Below are 23,704 nucleotides of genomic sequence, written 5' to 3' on the forward strand. Positions count from 1 at the left end.
TCTCCAAACAAAAAATATTTTAATTAGTTCTAAATTATCCTAAGATATCATTCATTGCACTTCATTTGTACTTTCTAGTATAATGCCGCCATGGACAAGCAATTCGACTCCTTCAATGTTTGGAATCCGTACTGAGCAAGTTTGTGATATAAAATTGGTTTATTTCCCAAATCACACCCATAGATTCTAGTTAAAAACTGAATGCGTTTGTCTGCGGCGCACCTCACAGAAAGCATGAATTTCATGCTTTCCAAGAGATGCACCGCGTTTAAACAAGCTCTAATTTGAGAGGATCAGCTAATTCAAAGAGGCAACGTGAACTAACTCCAGAAAATGGACTTCAATAATCAAGGAACAAAACAGCATTTGTTTGCCAAAAGAAATCCAATGCCTTAACCATCAGCTGATCAGCAAAAAATTGTGCCTTGCTCCTAACAAAGTCTGATTTAACAACCCTTCTGAATCTGTACATTATACATGAAAGTATGGCTTTATAAGACATGAGCAAATATAAGAGAGCGAATTTCGGGCTACAGTTACCAGAGTTTACGTATGCCAGTAGGAGTACAGATGACTAAGGTGGTTTCAACCCAAGGGCTGCTCGGAGCTTATTAGCTTCTGCAATCTCTGGATCAGGGTGGTCTGTACCATCATCTTTCTTTTCCTTCTTCTCCCTCTTCTTCTTTGGTTCTTCTGCTCCATCTCTGCGCCTTTTAGGACTACTGCTATGGGCATGTCTTTTGCGATCCCGACTCCTACTTTGGCTCTGAGATAGACTCCTCTGTCTGCCACGGTCCCTATCCCGCCTTTCACGCTCGCTGCCTTCCCTTTCTCTTTCTCGCTCCCTCTCACGACCATAATCTCTTTCATCTTTCAAGCGATAGCGATCCCTGTCCCAGTCCCTGTCTCTCTCCCTGTCTCTCTCTCTTCCATGTCCACGCTCCCTATCATAGTCATGATCCCTGCATAAATAAGGAAGGCAGGAATGACACATAAGCTAACCCTGTTTCCAAGGAACCACGCATGTGCGGACTTTTTAGACATCAAAGTGGCACCTGAAATGCAATTCTCAACAGCCAGAAAAAAATAAAAGGGAAAGTACAGTAGCCATTGAAATTCACACGCCACCAATGCTCCAACAGCTGTGATGATAACATAAGCCATTGAAATTCACAAGTTCTCATTTGCAAGCATGCATTCACATGACAATTTTAATAAACAAAACCAGTTTCCTATAAAATAGTAGTTGATTTTATAGCTGGAAACATAAAACCCCTGACCTATTCAAATGCTCAGTGATTCAAAAGTTTTAAGTTTTTAATGGGAAAAAAAAAAACAAAACAAACAAACAAGATTTTCAATCAAGAACAGAAAACTAGCTGAGAGTCAAATTAAAATTAATATCGATGAACATGGAGGTACAGTTACAGTAAGATTGTCTGATCCATCATACTTCTCGCTGCACACTGCCAGTGCAGAGAAACCTGGCAGGATCATATGATTTTGCTATAGGAAGCTGTTTTAAACCAGCAATGGCTTTAAATGCCATGGTGATATAAATGTAGCACTTAACTACTGTACATATGATTGAACTGGTTTGATTGTTAAGACAACAGCTTCCAACATGGCTTCATAGTAGATTCTCAAAAAGTGAAACTCCTAATTCTGCATCATATCCATTCATGTGTTAAGACAGTTTTAAAACTCCAAAACCTTTCAACCATTATATACACTGGTTTGAAACCTCAACATCTACTCTGAGGGGGGAACCAAAAATGTGAAAAAGAACCTCAATATTAAGTTCCAAAGCTCAATGGAGTTCAACAATGAAATATATAAACACTGTGGTTCCTGTTATGTGCCACCAGATCTTCATTGCTACCATCTTTATTTCCATAACAATGTTTAATTGCATTCATATGCACATTTCTTCTAGCATCTTAGTAACTCATAAAGAGGCCAAAATAAGTTGAATACAAAAAATTCTCTGATAAAAAATATGAAATCACGAGTTACTGGAAGATGAATGTTCTTCCAGCATCCACTCACAACATTTTATGAGAAATCAGGAGTCAAAATGAGCAAGCCACTTACCTGTATCTGCGGCTGTCACGTCTTCTATCCCTATCCCTTTCCCTTGCAGGGCTTCTTTCATGGCAATAATCCTATAAAAAATTCATAAATTGATAAGTAAGACCAGTATGCAATGAAATTTTTGGAAAAAGGAAAGGAAAGGAAAACAATATTTGAAAAATCACTCAGATTGAGAAGGAAGGATACCCTTTCATCAGCACCATTGTCTAATCCATCAAGTTGCTCATTCTCCTCTCGCTCTTCCTCCTTTTCAAAATCATCTTCCAACACACACTTTGTAGTTTCAAGTGCACCAAGTGTTTCAAGAGTCCATCTAACAATTACAGCTAAGGGTCACCCAAAAATCTTCATAGAACTGTTATTGAAGTGAAAATATAGAATTCAAAGAAATAAAAACCAAAATTACACAAAGAAAAGCAAAATGACTTAACAGATCAGAAGCTACTATTCCTATGGCAATAGAACATAAAAGGTCTTAACTGTTGTCTGCCCTGTCCAATTACTTGATATAAATTCCTAAGGTGGGTTATAGAAAAATTACCTTTTCTTAATACGTGGCAGAACAATATCACAAGAATAGTCTTATGTCAAAAGCTCATCTATAACTTCATCCACGTGTGTTAATGCAAATTCTGATAAATAGAGTTCGAAAATAAGTTAGTAAATTCATCTAAACAGTAGCTACAACACACAAAATACATCAAAAAGTTGCAATGAGAAAGCGATCAAAAGAAAATCAATAGAAAGGGGTTAAAGAACTTACTTCCATCAGTTAGTTTTTGCCTCAACTTTCGGTAGTCATTATACAAAGGCTCTAAATAACGATACACGTCAATATCAGTCCCAGTAAGTCGCAGATAAAAAGCACCAAGCACCCGCACGTATCTGCACCAAGACAATGAAAAGTCCATTTAAATTTGCGTACGAAAAATTCATAACTGTAAAATACAAAAAACATAGAAGGGCCAAAAAGCACAGGAAAAAAAAAATTAAAGAACACCAAAACCGTGTACAAATTCTAAGAACACAAAGTTTCTCATCCCTCCTCTCATCACCACTATCTCAAAAAAACAAACAGGTATCGAATTTAGTAAAATACAAAAATAAATTCTATTATTTTCCTCTATTACCTTATCTCCATTAATTTATATTCCATACCTTTTCCGTAGCAAAAAACAAAACAAAAACCATACAAGCTAAAAAAAACAGAAATTCAACTTAACCCTTCTTTCTTTCTTTCTTTTTCAACACCAAAACTTACAAGACCCCAATTCATTTTCTGCATAAACTAACAAAACCGCCTTTTGTTCTGATTGAACTTCCTCATCAACCAAACAAACCCCTCCCTCCTCCATAAACAAATTTAATCAATAATAATCACGCTTTCAAAAAATTCAGAGCAATCAGCAACCAGCTGCATCCCCCCCCCCAAAAAAAAAAAAAAAAAAAAACTTGTTAAACCCAAGTTATTCTTACTATCAACTACCCCAAATTGAGTGATTGTCCCCAAAAGTAATTTTATTCAATAACAATAAGCAAAATTTGTTAAGAAAAAACAATAAAAATCACACATTTTCAATAAATCCAGAGCAATCAGAAATCAGCAACCAGGCATTAGATCCAATCCCCCCCAAAAACAAATCAACCCCACAGCAAAATGTGTTAAAACCCTAGTTATATTTACTATTAACTACCCCAAATTGAGTAATTATCCCCAAAGAGCAGTAAACTAGTAATTAATCCAAATAAAAAGGCAATTAACACTAAATAGAGACTGATAATCACAAGTAGAATCAATATAGAAATAAACTCCAACGTAATTAAAAGTAAGTTAGAGAGAAATGATATAAAAAAGAAAATTAATAAATTTTAGTTACTTATAATCTTCATACTTTATAAATTCAACAACGATATCTTTCTCGGGCTGAATTTGCAGCACCTTCGTAATCAAGCACATAAACGGCGTCGGTTTTCGATTTCCTCCATAAGTACCTCCTAAGTGATCGAGCTCCATCGAGTAATGTCTCAGCTGTTAATCCGAAACATTGTTCTTTCCAGTACGTGTGTTGATAGATTTTGGACAGTAGGATCTTCTCCACTAGGTTCTGTGGGTTAGTCCCTTTTATGTTCTTCGCTGCTGGATCTGTTCGATTCGCTCTTTGGATTTCATTATTTTTTCCAGTGATAGAGAGAGAAACCCTAATAGAAGAAGGGGAGAGTTGAAAGAAGAAGATTGAGATGGTGCGTTTTGAATGAGGCCAGAGAGGACTAAATGAATAGGGCCCATAAACAATTTGGCCCATAAAGAGTCAGATCCAAACTTAAATAAACAAAATCAACCCCTTGTAGTTATTTTTTTTTTTTAAGAAAAAATTGATATTAGCTCAATATATTATTAAACCCGGACTAAATCAAGTATCTAATTGACCTAAAATCTTGTTAAGATTTAAATTAAAAATTAAATGAAACTTAACATCAAATCTAGATAACCTAATATATATAAATCCATATCCTGATCTACAAATAAAACCGGGCTTTACTTTAAAAAAAATGATACCCTTATAGGCCAGGTTTTATAACCTTACAATATTTCTTTTTAGTTTAGATTAGGTTTCCGATATTTTACTGTTTTTTTTATTTTTAATTTTTTTCAAGGATATTTTCATCATTTTGGTCAGGCTTGTTCATGGTTCGGTTCGATTCGGTTTGAACCACAAAAACCAACAGAACCGAGTACCTTAAATTTTTGAAAATACAAACCGAACCGAACCGAATTCTGGTTCAAACCGAACCGGTTCGGTTCGGTTAAATTCGGTTTTATAGCAAAAAAACCGGAAAATCTAATCATCCCATCAATGAAAGAGACATCTCCTAAATCAGATTGTAAATTAACAAACTGTAGAGAAAAAAAAGAGAAAAGCAAACCCCTAAATCTTGTCGTCAATTGATTTCAGGAGGAGATTAAGAACTTCAACATGGTAGAACCAAAAACTCATTCAAATCCCTGGCATCTAAACCCACATAAGACTATAACTAACACCATTGAGTATTGATCTCTGATTTCTACCCCCAGCCCTTTTTTATATATAAATTTAACCAAATAACTAGTATTCAAAAATCATAGCTATCATCATCAAGCAACTGCTGGGTTCTCATCAGAGAAAAAAGCATCAGATTCAGAGAGGGAGCCCTTCTCTTTGCGATCAGCAAAATCATCATCACCATCGAGATCTCGAGCAGGATCAGACTTGTTCATGGCGGAAAGAGCCTTGTCGAGGAAGGGTTTAAAAGCCATCTCAATAGCTTGCCACCCAAATGTAAGAGCCCTGAATGCAACCACTGCATGTAGTTGAAAACTTGAAAGGGAAAAGAAAAATGATTTTTGAGGTGGAAAGATGGTTGCATTGCAGTCTTTGCCACAGACGGCGGTTTTTTGTGAGGGAAGGGGAGTTTGTGAAGGCAGGAGAGAGAGGGGGTTATGTTAGGTAGGGTTAGGTTAATTAACTATTTATACTCCTTGGCTGCCAGCGGGTTTTTTATGATTTTTTGGTTGGTTCGGTTCGGTTTATCGGTTTTATAACTAAAACCAAAACCAAACCGGACCTGTTAAAATTTATGGTTTTAAAAATCGGTTTAATTGGTTTTTCATCTCGGTTCGTTTTGTTCAGTTAATTCTTCTCTGGTTTTCTCGGTTAATCGGTTTTTTTGAACACCCCTAATTTTGATTAAGAACATCACATGCAAGGATAAAATGGTAAATACTTGGATTTAAACCGATTAAACTTGCAGGGTATATCAGAGGCGGTCAATTTTTCCTTCCAGAAATATGTCGATGGGTTTGATCTTTATGTGCTGAGTTTACGCCGTCTTCTATTTCACTTCACAACTACAGCAACATTTTCCTTCCATTTTCTTGGAAAGTGAATAAAAGAACTCTCCGGGTTTCAGCTTAAAGACCGTGAGACCGGATTCCAGTAAAGATTGCTTCTTATAAAAAATTCAAATTTTTAAAAAAACAATGTATGGCCACAAAGCTAAACGGGGCTGAATTATGAAGAAAAATTATCAGTTGATGAAACGACAGGAGTTTCTCGATGCTTGAAATTTAGAGCACTCACCAATTTTGACCCATAACCTGTCAGGAATTTACCTGTTCGTATCACTGTTATGAATTCTTACAGATATAAGAAAATGAAACAGAAACAAAAACTAGTCATGCTGAAGCTTTAACCCTGCCACTCAAGTTTTGAACTTCTAGATTTCCTTCCCACGTCCACTCCCATGAGTATGCGCAGCAACCGTGTTCACAATCACAAATGAGTTTATTAAGGGAGAAAAGGACAGAAATTATGGATACAAGACATGTTTAGATGGGCAAATACGTAGGGGAAAATGAGAAAAAAAAGGGGAGAAAATCAAGTAACTAGAGCTAACTAGACAAGTATACAAGAATGTTGTGTATCTAACCTTTGATAAGGGACATATGAGGGGGAGGGACTAAGGAACTAAATTCTATGTTGATGAATTACAGATGCCCATATGCAAATACAATGCACACTGCAAGGATTCTTATCTTTGCAACTGATCTAGCGTGTGGTTGCTTGTAGTAGATGATGATGTCGTCCTACCATTTAGCACCCCATTATCTACAGGCGGACTCGTTCCCCACTTCCCTTCTGATTCGGTGGGTTCTATCACCTTAACAGATCCATCTGTCAACCCCAAGGCTAACTGGTTTGGGTCGAGTGGATGCGTAGCAACAACTAGTGGGTACACAGTTTGGCTCCTGCAAAAAAATAAAAAAAGAAAGAAAGAAAATCATGGGCAAGCATGGATATCAAGAAGACATTAAATTCTAACTTCAGATTGCTTGAGCAGAAAGGCAAATGAAGAGTAAACAGATATTTGTTGAGAGTTTGATATGCAGTTTCATGCAGGATTTAGGTGAATCAAAGAGACTATGGGGCATGGAACACTACTAATTGAGACAGATGAAGCACTCAAGTACAAGGCATGGTAAAAAACACATACCCGTTGTATACTGAGGGGGCAATTCGGCATCTAAGCCTCAGGCTATCAGCATCAAACACTCCAATGTTACCATCACAGAATGTAGCATAAATCAATTGACTGTTGCAAGAGTATGCTGCATAAGATATGGGTGCAGAAACAGCATCTTGTGGTACCCACTGCAAAGGAAAATCAAAAGAATATGCATGTCACAACTGAATCAGCTTAAAGCAAACAAAAATTAAAAAATTATATCAAAACTTGTACCTGACGGATACGCTCCATCTTGGAGGCATCATATATTGCCAACTGAGTCTCATGAATCACAAGCAAGCGAGTCTGATCAGAGTGGAACTGTACACGGGTGTCACCAGTAGGTGACTTTCCTGCAGGAATTTGAATAGCAACTGATTTTCTCTTCTCCCATGTATCAATGCTCCAGATGCAAAGCTGCAAAAAGTAGTTATTACGGAGATTGGAATGAGTTGCAAAAGCAATTTTACACATGAATGGTCACATGGTCTTCAGATATAAGGGTTTTAATAGCATGACATCTTTAGTAAGTACAGACAGGACAAGCAAAGAAATTTATCTGCCAAGACATGCTTGAACAGTAATTGAGTGTTGATTGTTAATATCCAAAAATCATAAATTTTTAAGTAAATACTCAGAAATCAACTTCCACGGTGCCTGGAAAATGGCCATGTTCTACCCCTAAACCTCCTTTATCCATGATATCAATGATATGAATTGCATTTGACATCAACACTTCCTGATTCTTACACAAACACAAAAATGAGTCCTAAGTTAAACCTATAAAAGGAAAGGCATATTATCCATGCTTTATCTTTGTTTCCTTCTTTATGGTGACAGTAATCCAATCCTATTGGAGCACATAAATGGGATGTTAGGCAAACAGTGGTAAATAGATCAAATCAGCATCTCCACGGACACAAGTGCACGAGCAGCTAAAAAATTTAAAACCCAAAATGTAAACTCTCGGGCATGGTCAACTGCTTCACTATGATAGATTAAAAAAAAACAGCTAACAATTTTATTTTTTAAAAAAAACAAACAGCATTGCTCCTATTTACCTGTGCATCAGCACCTGATGATACCAAGATATTAAGATTGGTGGAAAAGGCTAAACCAGTTACTCGCTTCTGGTGACCCTTTAATTTTGATTTCACCTGGAAAAACAAAGCAGGAACATTAGATATGGTTAAGAGAGTGGGAATGGTCTTTCAAGGACAAAATCAGCAGTCAGATTTTTAGCAAGTAATCACCTCATCCACTCTAACATTGTATATGTGGATAGTTGAATCCTCCATTCCAATGGCTATGATATTGTTATCCTGGGGATGGAATGCTAGAAAGGTTGAAGCAGGGGGAGGGGACATGAAAGTTGTCATCACCTGCAGATTAACCAATTCATTGAGACACTAAAAATTACAAGGCTATCTATATTTGCAAGACATGCATGAGCAGACAGACCTTGAATGTCATCATGTTAAACAGTGAAACCTTCCCACCAGTGGCTGACATTACATATGAGTCATTCTTTGAGAGAGCTATGCATGGGACTGCTTCTTCAAGGTTGACACCTGAGACATCATTAGTCATAAGAAGGCCACTGTTTGGTTGCCAATGCTGTGGAGCAACACTGGCGGTGGCCTTTTTAAACACCAACCTGCTTCAGAAATCCATTCATTGACAGAAAAAACTAAACATATTGATATCTATATATTTTAACCACATATTACCTTTCCACTTGGATTTTGTTCATTGCGTGGCCACTTCCAAAGCTTCTGAATACCATTTGCTCCTAGAGCCAACATGCCAACACCAGAATTTGTATATAGAAGACGAACAACCTGGATAGAAAAATGAGAAGGTTGACACTTTATTAAACTAGAAAATCATGCAAAACAACATAAACATTAGATGAAACTTAAAGCACCTTGCTGGAGGTATCTGCGCTCTCAGGCAAGGTAACTAATCTACACTCGCTGGGATCTGCAATTTCAGCCAATTGCCATGGTTTTGTTTTATCAATTACATCATCCACAGTTCTTGGTTTTTCCATGCTTCTATTCAAAGGATCAACTCCATTCTTAAACAATTCAAAGAAAAAAAAAATTAGTCTCAATCATTTGTACAGCACAATTATGTTAGAAATTAACAAAAAACAATATCCATGGGAGAAAAAAAGATCATACACAGGGCAAAGCCTTAAAACCAGGGCCAATTTTCTTCACGGGTGACTTTGTTCACCAAGCAAAGAAAGAATTAAGCAAACATCATGCCCAGCATGCAGGGGTACATGGTGACTCAGACAGAGCACGTTATAAAGAAATAAATAGATGGCCCCCTCTTCACTACCATGTAATAGCTAACAACTAAAACCACAGCTAATACTGCATCTGGGTAATGCATTAAACTTCGGCCAAGCAAACAATAAACTCAAATACTTCTCCAAGCCTGAAAGTAGAATGCCAGATTTTGAAGAAACCATAGATAAATCAAAACTAGAGTTAAGAACATAAAGTTCACATACAAGAATTGGAGAAGGCCTGACGGGAGAGTTCCTTTCCACTTTACAGTTCACTGGACTGGCATTTGCGATGCTAGAAGCACCAGAAACCTGACCAATGAACAAAAAAGAGTTCCGACAGATCTTAGAACATAAATGCTTTCAAAGAAACAAGTTTGCTAAAAGAAATCAATGTAACCTTGATAGCAGCAGATTCCATAGGTGATCTCAATGCTTCAAAAGATTGAGTTTCAACTGCTCTCAATGATCTGAGACCAGCAGCATTTGCAAGTATCTTGAATCCATTGTCTGCTGTGGAAACAGCGAGAAGATTCCCTTCCCTGTTGAATCTCAGGCGAGGAAGAGTCTGTTGCAATTAACATGATTAAGTAACAATTAAAAGCAGAGGTGTTCCACAAAAAAAAAAAAAGCCAAAGACAAAAATAACCTGCAACCCCCCATCTGCATCTGTGCTTGTGAGGACATTGGTATTCTCCATATCCCAAAACTTTATCTGACCATCATCACCAGCAGCCAAAAAGTGGTTTTGGGTAGTGTCAAACTGCACAACACCTGCTGATTTCTTTCTGAACCCAACAAAACTCCTCTTTATCGATCCTTCACTTTCATTCCATTCGACCAGATAAGATTCTCCATCTTTACTTGTTCCACAAGAGAACAGCCTGGAAAAAGGAAGCAACTTGATAAATAATTGATAAAAAAAACATATAGAAGAAGAAGATCAAAGAACAATGCTCAACATGGAAAATTTCATCAGACCTTACAAACATGTAGAAAATGGAATTGGAGAAAAACAGCAATCAAATTTACAATAAAATTATCTTACCTACTGCCATCAGTGCTGTAAAGCATCGTAGTACACCACCGGCCAGGAGCATCGTAGTCAACTCTAGATCCCATATTGTCATATAGCCAGGCCTTTATTTTCCCATCAATAGCAGTAGAGAATATGAACTGCAAGTATGCAACTATAACAGTTAGTGCCAGAGACACAACACTTCACTAGAAATATTAATTTGGTAAAAGCAATATAACTGACACCACAGCACTTGAATCCCATTCCAAACAATAATAGCCAGTTTATCAATCAATACAGATGAGTAGATGATAGGCTGGCATCCACATGGAAAAAAGGATTCTGAAAGTGGTTTGTGTGCATGCTGATAACACAACCATCGTTCCAGGGAACCAAGTCATCAATTACAAAAAAAAAAAAAAAATAGATAGCTTTATTTAATTCCCAAACAGCAATGAGAAGAGGAAAGTCAAAAGAAAAACAGTTGAGCCCTCTGCTTCCATTTGAGATACCTGGATGTTCTCTTTGTGGTGTGGACAAATGTTATAAACCGGTGCCTCATGACCTCCAAAATTAAACAGCTTCCGTCCTGTTAAATCCCACACCTGTTTCACTACTTTCATTAGATAATGTTGGAACCCAAATTTAATTAAAAACTCTTATGACACATTATATATATTGCCTTTATTAGCTTGTCATCTCCACAGGTGACCACACATAGTTGTTTGTTTGGATGAGCAAAAGCCAAATCATTCACACCACCAACATGGGCATCAATCTGCAATGACAAAGGCAAGTCAATAGTATAGTTACAGATTTAGTCCAACAGGCACAATCAACAATAGATTGACTAACCTCTAAATGCTGGCGCAGATCATTTGGTCCATTATAAGCATACAAGTGAATCAAGTGTTTATTAAATGCAGCCCCTGTAACAGCAAAAACATTAAGATGCTAACAGCACACCTTAAAAGTTTTATCTAACAAGTGTCACATACCCACAAAATTTCCATCAGGACTCCATGCAACACGGGTAACAGAAATTGAGGCATCCTTGAAACCAGACGCCTGCAAGATATTACATATAAGACCCACAAATTAGTTGCTTCAAATTCCCATGTCACAAGTCACAACAAAGATATCCCATGAAACGCAAAAATGCAGCAATAATGTGAAGAAAAAATACCAGTACAAGTACAGTACAAAAGGATATCAGAGAGGACCTGAAATTGCAATGAACAAGCTGACATGTCCCAAATCTTGAAGGGCTTCGAAAACAACCTCTCCCGTGAGATGAGTTCCCAAAGTGTAATTTCACCATTAACAGAACCAACTGTTCAAATGACACAATAAGTTAAAGAGGGGGACAGGAACGCAGTAATGTATTCCCGTATGATCATTTGACATAAATCACCAATACACATAGAAATACCAAGAAGCAATGTGTGGTGAGAAGGGTGAAAATCCATGCTCATGACAGCTGACCCTGGATGCAAGGAAAAAGCTACTGTCCTTGGCAGGTATTCCAGAGACCAAGATGCATGTTGTCTAGATGCTGGATATGTGACCTAAAAAGGTGAGGTCATCCAACATTAGGAATGAAACAACAAAAGCTAAGTTAAGAACAGTAAGCATAATGACAAAACAACATTGTGAATTGTTGCATATTTGGAGCAAAATCAGCTCAAAATACCTCTTCAACAGATTGGGCAGGCCGGAGACGTTTAATTAGTTCATGATCAGGATTCTGATAATCAACGATGCCCAGGGCGGTTGGTGGTGTTCTTGGACGTTTCAAGACTGGAACTGAGAGACAATCAAGCATGTTAACCAAGAGTTAACTTCTTAACCGTTATTTCCCAATTCCCATGCAACCATATTTCCCAATTTACATTCTCTGGTTAACTAAAAGGAGATGGAATCAAACAGGCATTCAAAACAGAAGAAATAAAAGAAATTCATGAAACCCATCCCAACCTATCCTTCTTTCTCCAGCAAAATACAAGAAAATAATAAGAATCAGGAGTAAAGGGCCATTTTGGCTCCAAAGATGTGTACTCAGTAAGCATGTGTCAATATCGAAATCAGAGAGAATTTGATGTTGTTTCAGCATATTTCTATCCCTCTCTTCTGCTTCTTCTTCTTTTTTTCTTTTTTTAGTTCCTCAGCTTATCAGTTTTCACTCTCTTTACAGTAACATGTATTTGCTAGAAAGCAACCTCCAACTCAATGAAATTGCAAACCTTGATTTTGTGGAATAGGAATTGACGATGCAGTAACAACAGCTGCTTGGACAGATGAAGAAGCGGAAGTATTTGCCATCCAACTGGCTAAAGCACTAGTATTAGCTGCTGCACCAGTAGCTGGAAAGGGCTAATACAAAAAAAAAAAAAAAAAATGTTCAGTGATCAACACCTCACAATCTAAAGCTTGTTCTGGGTTAGAAAATTAAAAAGTTCAAGATATCATACACCATGAGCCCCAAGAGGAGTATATGCAGCAGGCTTTGCAGCAGCAGCAGCGACTGGAAGATTGACAGGTGCAGCAGCAAGAGGACCATTCATAGGTGAACATGTGTGGTCTGTGAATAAAGTCTTAATGTCTGGGTTCGGCCTTGGATTCTTGCATAACTGGTGCTGCCAGTTCAAACTGCAATGACCAAGTAGTCACATACAACGTCAAACATTGATATGGCGCAAATAATGGAAATCATAGAAGCAGTCAAACAAGAACAATATAGAAAAACAACAACAATATAGAAAAACAACAACAATCCCCTTTGGTTTCGAAGGAAATCATACATTACTGTATGCAACATGGTCAAACATCAAGTATTTCAACTGAAAACTTCACAATCCCGAGTTAATAGCATATTAGTGCAAAAAATGTGGACTCTGGCTATACTAATTTAATAAACTATGTTCTATGATAAAGAAAAGCACATCTTCCACACAAAAGAATGTGAAAAATGCAGAATCACATCCAAATATAACAAACCAAGTATAGCATAAATCGGCAGTTCATGATAAACCAAATGCTCTAATATCACATATGTTTATTATTCATCCAATGCTATAACAACTTTACCTCTGATTGATTAGGGTCCTCAATCGAGATGACTTCAAGGTAGGAAACGCAAGCTTATCACGAAAGAGAGGATTTGCTTCAATAAGCTTTTTTAACTCTACCAACATAATGCTACGAGCTGTTTTAGTGTCGCCATACTTGGATAGTTGCTCATTTTCCCTGTATTAATTAACAAATTAGAGTTTTCTGTGGTTCCATGATTCATGTAAGAAAACAACTCCGTGAATACAGCCCCTACAAGTACCACACGTCTTCACTAGTTTTAGAAGAAAGAAAATGTGGGGAAGAAAAAAGACAATAAACAATAGTTGAAAATGAACAGGAATTAAGCCCAGCTAAGCTATCATTACCATTTTGCCAACCAGTTGATGAATTTCAATATTCAAATCCTAGATTTTTCCAACATTAAGCAACAAAACCGGTCAAAAAGGAAATTAAATTATGATATCAAACCTGGCTAGATAACCAAAATAGCTTAATGAGAGAAAAAATTACCTGAAATTGTTAAGAGTTAAAAGCTGAGTGATTTCTTTGTACAGTTCCTCATTAAATGTCGAGAATACCTTCAAATCGCTCACTAAAATTTCAACACCTTTCGCCTTGTCTTGCCTGTAAGCAGGAATCGAACAAAAACAGTGAATATAACTCTTCCAAATTAGAGTCAGAAAGTTTGCCTGTAATTTAAGACGCAATTTACCTATCAAGCGCTTCAAGATACTTCTGTTTCCTGATTTCAAAAAATATCTTCATTGAGTATCTGTTATCATCAACTTTGGTAAAACCCGCTAAGTACTTTTCAACTTCATCCCATTCTCCAGCCAGCACTTTCTCCTCGAAATACTTCATGTTGAAGTAAAACCCCGATTCCTTCTCGAGCCTAAATTACACAGCATTTGCATCAATTCAAAATTTCCCAATCAATTAACTCGCAAATATTAAGAACCAAACTACAATCTGAAACACAAATATTTCAACTTTTACACTTTAAATTATCCCAATCAAAAAGTAAATTAAAAACCCTACTCTCAGCCCAGCAAAATTCCAACTCTTTTCATCACTCAAAGCTCAATGATACAGAAACTCACACCACTCAACTACATCTAATCCAACTGCCTTGTTCAAGTCTTTTAAAAATGAAATTCAACAATTATAAATTTTCAACTTCCATGAACAGCCAAAAAAACCACCACCACCACCACTTAACTAACCTTAACAAAAAGTACTTATCACTCCATCTATAACTTAACAATCACAAATCCATCCAGCACAGTACAGTTCAATATCCACACAGACATAACATACAAAAAAAAAGACCAAAAAATACACAAAAAATACACAATTACCTACAAAGTACACATAAGGATACAGAAACCAAGGCTTACTTGCCATAACGCACGAAAATCCACTACTTTCACACACAAACACAAGCACGTCCAAGTATACGCACAAAAATACACCGATACGTACAAAAATACATACAGAAAGAGAGACAGGGGCTTACTTGTGGACAGACTCCTTGAATTTCTCTTCTTCAAGAAACTGAAGTATGAGAAACACCAATTCTCTACTCAAAGACGACATTTTCTTTCGATCGATCAATCAAACTAGCTCTGCATACACGCTAATTACTACCAAATCTACGCTTAATTAAGCAAGATTAGGCGACTCGGAGCTTAATTGAACCTATGCAGAGAACGGAAATCGAGGCAACTTCTAGGGTTTCAAGGCTGCGTTTCTTGAGAGAGAGAGAGAGGATAAAAGAGACTTGGCCTCGCTATCTTCGATGCGTTGTACAGGAGTCTTTATTTCTATATCTACTGACCTATCAGTGATAAGTAGAGTTATTGATAAGTAGAGTTATTTATCTGATAGGTACGAGAGCTTATATAGCTTTCTTGTCTGCGTATCCTGATAAGTAGTGCTGAGTGGTGGCGCGGATTCGAAACCACAAATTCAAATCTAGTGAATATTCGCCACATACGTCCAGTCGGGCCCCCACCCATTCGATGGTACGGCGCTTTCGCTTTTTTCAATTTATCGCGATTTAATCAATTCTTGAAGATTCCACGATTTGTTCTATATGTTTGATTTTTTATATATAAAAAATAGTCTTTGCTGCTGATGGCGACAGGTTGATTTTAAAAAATATTTTTCCAGCCATCTTTAAGGTGCATCCCCTCCTAAGCTATTTCATCAATGTGGTATATATGAATATTTTATTATAAATCTTTTATATACGGTGATTATGATTACGAGATAACACTTTCAAAGTATTGTTATTAAAAGTAATAATAAACGAGTTCAAATTGAATTTGAACTCTCAACAATGTTACTGAAAAAGAAGAATTTGAGGTCTCAAATTCGTTAAAAATTGTAATTTATCATGTATGAAAAAAAAAATGATCATTAAAAACTGTTACATTCAATGAAATGAAATAAAACTAGATAAATATTGAGAGGTATAACTCAATTGATCAGGTTCTTAATTTATTTCTTAAAAATCACCAGTTTGAATTTCACAAACCTTAGGGGCACTGGAGGCTTACATGATCATTAACTTCATGATCCGTGAGATTAGTCAAGATGAGTGCAAGCTGGTCCGAACACCTATATTAATCTAAAATATAAAAAAACCAGATTAATATGGGAATAAACAAAACAAGAAAGAAAAATATTGATAGCTCTTCATTATACCAAGGACAATAATTATTAAACTTGGATTACTTGGGGTCAAATAAGTGAATTTTAACTTTTTTATTTTTATTTTTTTAATATTTTTATATTATTTTAATATACTGATATTAAAAATAAATTAAAAAAAATTAAAAATTAAGTAGACTATATTTTTAGATAGTACTTTCGCCCATGAGGGGGCATAACTTGCCGACCCACGACATTAACCTGATAGATGAATTGTGAGATTTTTTTTATTTTGTTTTTTAAAACAACTTCTTTTGATCTACCTGGACCAGGGCCACGCACGATAACGATGTCAAGAAACCACCAAAGGCGAGTAATCTACCAATCCAAATCTCTCCCAATCAATAAAATACCTCAACTGTCCTTCTCATTCCCAACTTTGCCCCGACAAAGCAAAACCTCAAGCACTTTATTTGTAAGACCCCTTCCTCACTCTAGTCACGGGTCTACTGTAAAATGTCTCACCTTTATGATCATTTTGTCAGTACCGTTACGTCTCCTTCGCTTTTTTTCATTCTCGTGGAAATTTTATCAAAATCTCTTATCATATCGCGGGTTATGATTTATTCAATGCGGTTTTAACTTTCATGGTCAAGCTTTTCAAAAGCTGATTTAAATCATAGAGGTCCCCTGATAATTAAATTTTAGAAAAATCAACAGTTATACTTTATTTTTCATCAATTTGGGACCACATTGGCATTAATTGAATCTATTGATGCAGCCAAGCCAAGTCAAACCGAGCACATTTAGCTTGATGTTTATTATTATGGAAATTGTTGTTTTTTTAAGTAATTTTTTGTTTGAAAATATTTTAAAATAATATTTTATAAAAAATTATTTTTTACATCAGCATATTAAAACAATATGAAAACACAGCAAAAAAAAATTCAAAGAAAAAAAATTTAAATTTTTAAAAAAACTAATTTGAAACGCAAAAACAAAGACTTCAAACACTAACATGGTGGTTGAGATTAGATTTAGCTTTAATTGCTTTCGAGTTATTTTTTTATGAATTGAGTTAAAAATCCTAGGTATTAAAAGTTGAATACTTTTCATATTCGATCTAGGACAAAGTTAAATAGAATAATTCAATATAATTTAAAATATGAAACAATTATATGTATTGAAGGAAAAAAATGCATACCATGATACTAAGATATACAATTAATATGTATTTATTTTGATTTTTTATTCGTGTTTTCATGACATGCTAGCCTTTTAAGAGATAAAAGAAACATGCAAAGGGTATTTTTTATTTTAATAGCTACAAATTCTAGCTTTGTCCCCGGTTTCGAAGCAATTGATTGGATTATTTTATGAAATAAAAAATATATATCCTTGCATTTACGAAATCATTGAAGTAAATAGCCATGTAATTGGACCCAACTCATCTTTTTTAGCGAGCTAAAAAAATTAATTTGGCTAGAAATAAATATAAGGATTGATTTAAATAAATATGAAATTCGAGGGACCATGCAAAGTACAATGACCTCTTGGAGACGCCATTAAGGAAACAGGGAAACAAACACGGAGTGGACATGTGTCTAGACGAGTAGGGGCACACTTCAGTGGGTAAACTACTGGTTCTAAATGCCACATGTCGCGTACTTTGCGTCATATAGTTCACGCGGTAACGCGCTTGGTTCGGAGCGTCGGTACTTTTGGCTCTACGTGAAAGTTTCGTGTGGTGCTATCGATGTGCGCGTCATAATGCTACCATGCTAGTGACAGAAAGTTTCCAAAGCTCTTTGTTTTTGTCGCAGTCGCAATTGTTTTTCCCAAAGCTCGATGCTTGATTGTGTTTTCACGCGCTACTTTGTTTAATATTTTATTGCTAAAGAGCCTGGCTGAATAATATTCATGCGAGGATGAGGTCAGAACGGAGATAAAGGTGTCTAAAAATCACCTTGATTAAATTTATTCGATGAATATAAAATATTTTATTTTTATGATGCGCGTACCTTATCTCATGTCTCTATCAATTGAGTGATCTGTTTTCACGTTTTAGTTTATTTTTTATATTATTATTTATTTGAAAAAATATTAAATTAATATTTTTTTATATGTTTTTTTTTTATAATTTTGAAGTTTTTAAGTTAAAAGTAAAAAATATAAAAAATTAAAATTAAAAGATATTTTAAAAAAATATAATGTATCGCCATATCAAACCTACTATAAAATAAATATACATGTAAATTTACTTTTAAGTATAAATGAAGATAAAGTACAAAAATTATTGATGTACAAACTAATTTGAAAATATCTTTAATTGTTAAACAAGTGAAGGAAATTAGCAGATTCATGAAAAAGAAAATTACACTTTTCATCCTTACTTTATCATATCCATATTTACATAATATTTTTTAAAAGTATTTTTTAATTAAAAATATATTAAAATAATATTTTTTTTTATATTTATATTTTATTTTTTACATTAACATGTCAAAATTATAAAAAAAAACACTTGAAAAAATTTAATTTAATGTTTTTTAGATAAAAAATAATCTAATGCATCTTAAAAAATGTAAGCTATCATGATACCAAATAGACACTAATTATATAATTGTTAAAATTATTAAAGATATTTTAAAAAAATAAAAAACTCTATTTCTCTGCGTCAAATACATATAGGCCCAGGCATGCATATATATATATATATATATATATATATATATATATATATATATAAAAAGAAAAATAAAGAAAAACTCTATTTTGATCCATCACATCCAATCGGGCCAAATATATACATCAATCCACTTCACTTGATATTGTAAATTAACCATCATTGATTGTTAAAGATAGTTGCATGCTTGTTGGCTGCAACCATTGATCACGACTAATTACAGTTAATAATTGATTTAATCGGACCACCAACATTAGGCCAGGTCTAGGGATACTGGCCGTGAATAAAAACTACATTGTTAAATACTTTTTTTATATATATATAGGGACATGAGAGCAAAAAAGATAAAAATTAATTATAAAATAATATAAGTTTGTATAAGTTTCAAGTTTAAAAAAATTTATTTAAGAAAATATATTAGATATTAATATAAATTATGCATTAAAATCTCTTTTATTAATTTAAAATTTTAAATTAAATTAGTTATTTTACATGCAACTTTTTCTTTCAGGTTCTTTCTAGAAAAATCAAAATACCACATGCAACTCAATCAACCTAATTGATTTGATGGAGTTAACCTAACCCAATTCAAAATTTATTAGTAATATGTGAGGTTTTTATTTTTTTTAAATAAAAATAAAATGGTATTATTTTTTTTTTATTGAAAAACAAAGAGGAAGGAAATTGGTTTGATTAGATGATCCAAGGTTTTTATTGAATGAATTAGGTGTGCCAAATGTAACGTTAAATACCCACCTTCATTTTTACCACAATCACGAGTATCATCTAAATAATTTACATGCTAGTTTAAAATAAATCCTTGATAATATTAAAAACACGTCTTTCACATTAAACTGGCCTATGAAATTAAAATCACGAGGGATAATTAGGATCAATAAACCTTTCATAATGCAAGCAGTATCACAATTATGTATGTTCGAGAGTCCAATAATTTTTGTTTCTAGATGTTTTTAAAAATAAAAAATGATTAAAAAAATATTAATTTAACAATTTATAAAGTCATACACATTTTTAAAACACTTCCTAACATGGTTTGCCAAAACGGTCAAGAAAAACTCCCTTGTGAAGAGCTGGTGCGCGCGGTTTGAAAGAGTGATGCAGTGACTGGTATCTGCCCACATCACATCCATTGAACCGAATAAATTATACACGAGTGCTGGAGGAATAATCACAGATGGTGCGTGGATATTTTCTCGACTAACCTTGCAAATCAGGCACCTCCTTCGTTGTCTTTCCATAAAAAAAATAATAATTAAAATAAAGCAAAAACCATGCCTTTACTTGAATATCTACACACACGCGCGTATATATATATTAAAAAAAACTTTTTTTAATTTATCAATTAAAATCTCAATTATAAAACTCGAATTTATTCTTATTCCTAAACTGATTTAAATTAAAAAAACAAATCAAGATATTAACTTTGTTTAAAACTCATCCAATACAAAACCCAATTAAAAATTATTAACTTTTTTAAAACAGTCAAGACAATGTTGATCTGATCAAATTTTAAAAAAATTAAGGATAAAACTCGATCCATCCAGGTCGAGTTTTTCCGCCATGGTGCATTTTTCTTGCTGCATTTTCTTTTCTCGATCAGATTTTCAAATAAATCATCTATATTATTGTAGTTTTTCTTTTCTATTATGACATGTATTGGGATATGATTTTGGTTCAAAAGACGCCAAGCTCAACAGTAAACCGTGACCAAAATATCAGGCAAGCATTCAAAAAAAGAAGTTGACATGACTGGAGCCAGAGTCACAGCTGAGAGCTAACGATAGAAAGCTCTGGTGTCATGGAAAACTACTCTCCAGCTTGAATAATAAGAGTAATAATAATTTTAAAAAACTATTAGGAATGTGAATATTACTGTAATTTGCCTTTCGGATTTTGTATTGTTGATGTTTGAATTTATATTCGTAACTTTGGCTCTGTAGCCTATATATGATTATTATTATTATTATTCAATAATATAATATTGAAAGATAATTCAACTGATCAGATTTTGAGTTTGCTTTCCAATAATTATGAGTTCAAGTTTTTTTATTGTCACTAAAGATTTACATTATCGTTAACCTTAGGACCTGTGAAATTAGTCGAAATACATGAACACTTGTGTTAGTAAAAAAAAACAAATTCAACAATATACATTAAATCACTTACCATCCAAGCCAAATGGTCACGTGGTATAATTACATGTAGAGATGTAACGAAATCTCACATGTCTTTTGGGTTTAATTTGCATAGGTAGCGAGTCAATGAATGAAAAAACCTAGAAAACAAGCGATGTCTTGAAGAGTCTCACGTGACTGAGTGGAAGGGGACATTGTTCCGGGCATGTATTATTGAATTGTCAGATTAATTTGTATCAATTATTATTATTATTTTTTAGATAATATCACTTTATTTAAAAAAAAAGTCTTAATACTAACCTGAAATGTCTAGTCAAAATTTAATCGAGTTAATTGAATTTAATAAAATCTATATTTTTATTCAATCCAGCTTAAAACCTTATGTTTCAGATCATAATTTTTATAGATTAACTTAATTAGCCAGTTTAACATCTATTACTATATAACGGTTAAATGCCAATTTCAAGAGAGTTAGCTAACAATAGTAGGATAGGCTGTTGGAAGCTGTCAAGACAAGTTGCATGCTTGTTTAATCGAATGAGACAGCCTTGGACCATGACATCCCTTCTTAAGTTTCTTCTCCTCGTTCAAATTCTTAGGTATCCATCGCTTGCATGTTTTGATTTTAATTGTTTTAGTTGACTAATTTTGAGCTACACAGTAATATTACAAAAATAACAAAAAAATAATAATTTAAAATTACTAAACACACAAATATCCCAGCTTGCAAAGAACTTAGTTTAAAATCAATATATGTTTGGTAATGCAGTTCAATTTATTTTTTAAAATATTTTTTATTTAAAAAATATTAAATTAATATTTTTATATATGTTTTTAATGCATCAATAAAAAAATCATTTTAATATATTTTTAATTAAAATTTATTTTTAAAAACAGATGCATTAACTAAAAAAAGAAAAGGAAAAGGAAAAAGAAAAAAGAAAATATATGCATCTCCTGGATATATTGATGTGTATATTTAGGTAGAACATTTTATCAGTACAATGACAAGATTGAAATGCAGTGCGTTACAAGCAAAGTAGCAAACCTTTTTCAAAATTCTAAAAGTTGTTTCCCTCGAGGCTCGAACCGTTGCCTCCACTCATTCACCTTGTTTCATAATAGAATGGCTGTAATCCATGATAGAATGGCTACTTCTTGTGGAATACACACGTGAAGCGGTCACCCCAGCTTACATTTGTTACCGGGTTATCATACCAATTTCCGAGATGAATTATTTTTTATTAAAATGATATTATTCAAGTTTTATTGAATTTAACCAAATTATTAAAAATATAATTATACCAACCGAGTTAATATCCAATCTGATTCGGTTAAAATTCAATTATGGTTAGACTTTAAATCATGGGTTATTTTTTTTTTGATAAATTTATTGAATTTGTTTGTGTTTAAGAATTGTGATCATTGGTGTAAAAATCAGAGGCAACATTTTTCCACACATGCATTTCTCCATCATCTTACTATTATTTGAAAGGCTTATTCTAGAATTCTCCTTTATAATTCGTACTTCATACACGTTGTGACGTCAAGAAATTGTCAAGTGGCCCTCGTATCATGTTTTCGACGAGGACTAGAAGGGATAAAAGGGCAGAATGCTGGCCAGGGTTCGACAATCAAATCCAACGAAAGAGCTTAGTTGATGTCTGGATCCAGGGAAGTCTTGTATTTACTCGAATATTCTGGGCTCAAGCCAGCTCCTTAGGAAGCAAGTGGTGATATCATAATGAGATATAACTTTATTGATCATATTCTAAATTTAATTTAAAATATTATTAGTTTGAATCTTATAAATTTTAGGACCATTGGATACCTACATAATCGTTAATTTCAGGACCCTTAAAATTAATCGAGATACACGCAATCTAATCCAAATATCCATATTAATTAAAAAAAATTAAACCAGCTCGTCAAGAAACAAGTGGTGATATCATCGTGGAAATTTTAATTGGTCTAATAGCTGAAAAAAATATTAAATTCCTTAATTTTCAAGATTAAGTCTTAAAGTTAATATAAAAAAAAATTAAACTTATTTTAATGCACGGGGCTAGTATATAAAATGCATATTTAAGATTACCCGAAGAGAAAACTTAGTCACGGTTGGCCTGGTTAAATATTATTATTTTTAAAAAATATAAAGATTTAAAATATATATTTAACTAGATTTTTTTAAAAATTCGTGTATAGGTTGCTCGTTTCTATCTACAGTGGATTATTGATTTGTATTAAATTACTTATGAAAATAATATGATATTTTTTTAATATCTGTTATATTCTCATATCAAAACTAAAGAAAAATTCCTAACAAAAAAAGACTTTGAAAAAAGAAATTACCAGGTGAATCTAATTTATCATCTTAGACCAAACTAATAAAATCTTTCCACGTCATCAAATTTATCCATTGATGAATTATTAATCTTTTTACTTTACAGTTATGATCGTACTCTTAAAACGTGAAAATAATTAATATTTTAAATACAATTTACTAAATTGATGACTTGGATAAATTTAATTATCTATAAGTGTTTTATTTGTCAGTCTATAATTTTAAATAATGAACTAAATTCATATAATAATTTATCATTTAAAAACAAAAATAATTCATATTTTAAATACAATTTACTAAATCGATGACTTGGATAAATTTAATCAACTACAAGTGT

General features: G+C 33.8%; 1 protein-coding gene and 1 pseudogene across 1 annotated transcript; both read right to left on the reverse strand.

Annotated features, from left to right (window-relative positions):
* Positions 1-316: 316 nt before the first annotated feature.
* Positions 317-4,412, reverse strand: LOC18098630 (pre-mRNA-splicing factor 38-like; annotated as a pseudogene).
* A 1,777-nt stretch (positions 4,413-6,189) lies between these two features.
* LOC7471517 (topless-related protein 3) lies at positions 6,190-15,334 on the reverse strand. The gene is made up of 25 exons (XM_024601316.2): positions 15,043-15,334; positions 14,239-14,418; positions 14,037-14,150; positions 13,542-13,700; positions 12,926-13,103; positions 12,698-12,827; positions 12,148-12,260; positions 11,887-12,022; positions 11,678-11,787; positions 11,453-11,522; positions 11,310-11,383; positions 11,137-11,232; positions 10,967-11,059; positions 10,485-10,612; positions 10,086-10,320; positions 9,837-10,004; positions 9,662-9,748; positions 9,065-9,217; positions 8,868-8,978; positions 8,599-8,778; positions 8,391-8,519; positions 8,199-8,294; positions 7,372-7,554; positions 7,126-7,283; positions 6,190-6,880 (listed from the first exon to the last, which is right to left on the reverse strand). The coding sequence occupies exons 1-25, from the start codon at positions 15,120-15,122 to the stop codon at positions 6,664-6,666; spliced, it is 3,378 nt and encodes a 1,125-aa protein (XP_024457084.1). The 5' UTR covers positions 15,123-15,334; the 3' UTR covers positions 6,190-6,663.
* Between the last annotated feature and the right edge of the window lie 8,370 nt (positions 15,335-23,704).

Source organism: Populus trichocarpa, chromosome 5 (genome assembly GCF_000002775.5).
Source record: "Populus trichocarpa isolate Nisqually-1 chromosome 5, P.trichocarpa_v4.1, whole genome shotgun sequence".
In the NCBI taxonomy this organism is placed as follows: Eukaryota; Viridiplantae; Streptophyta; class Magnoliopsida; order Malpighiales; family Salicaceae; genus Populus; species Populus trichocarpa.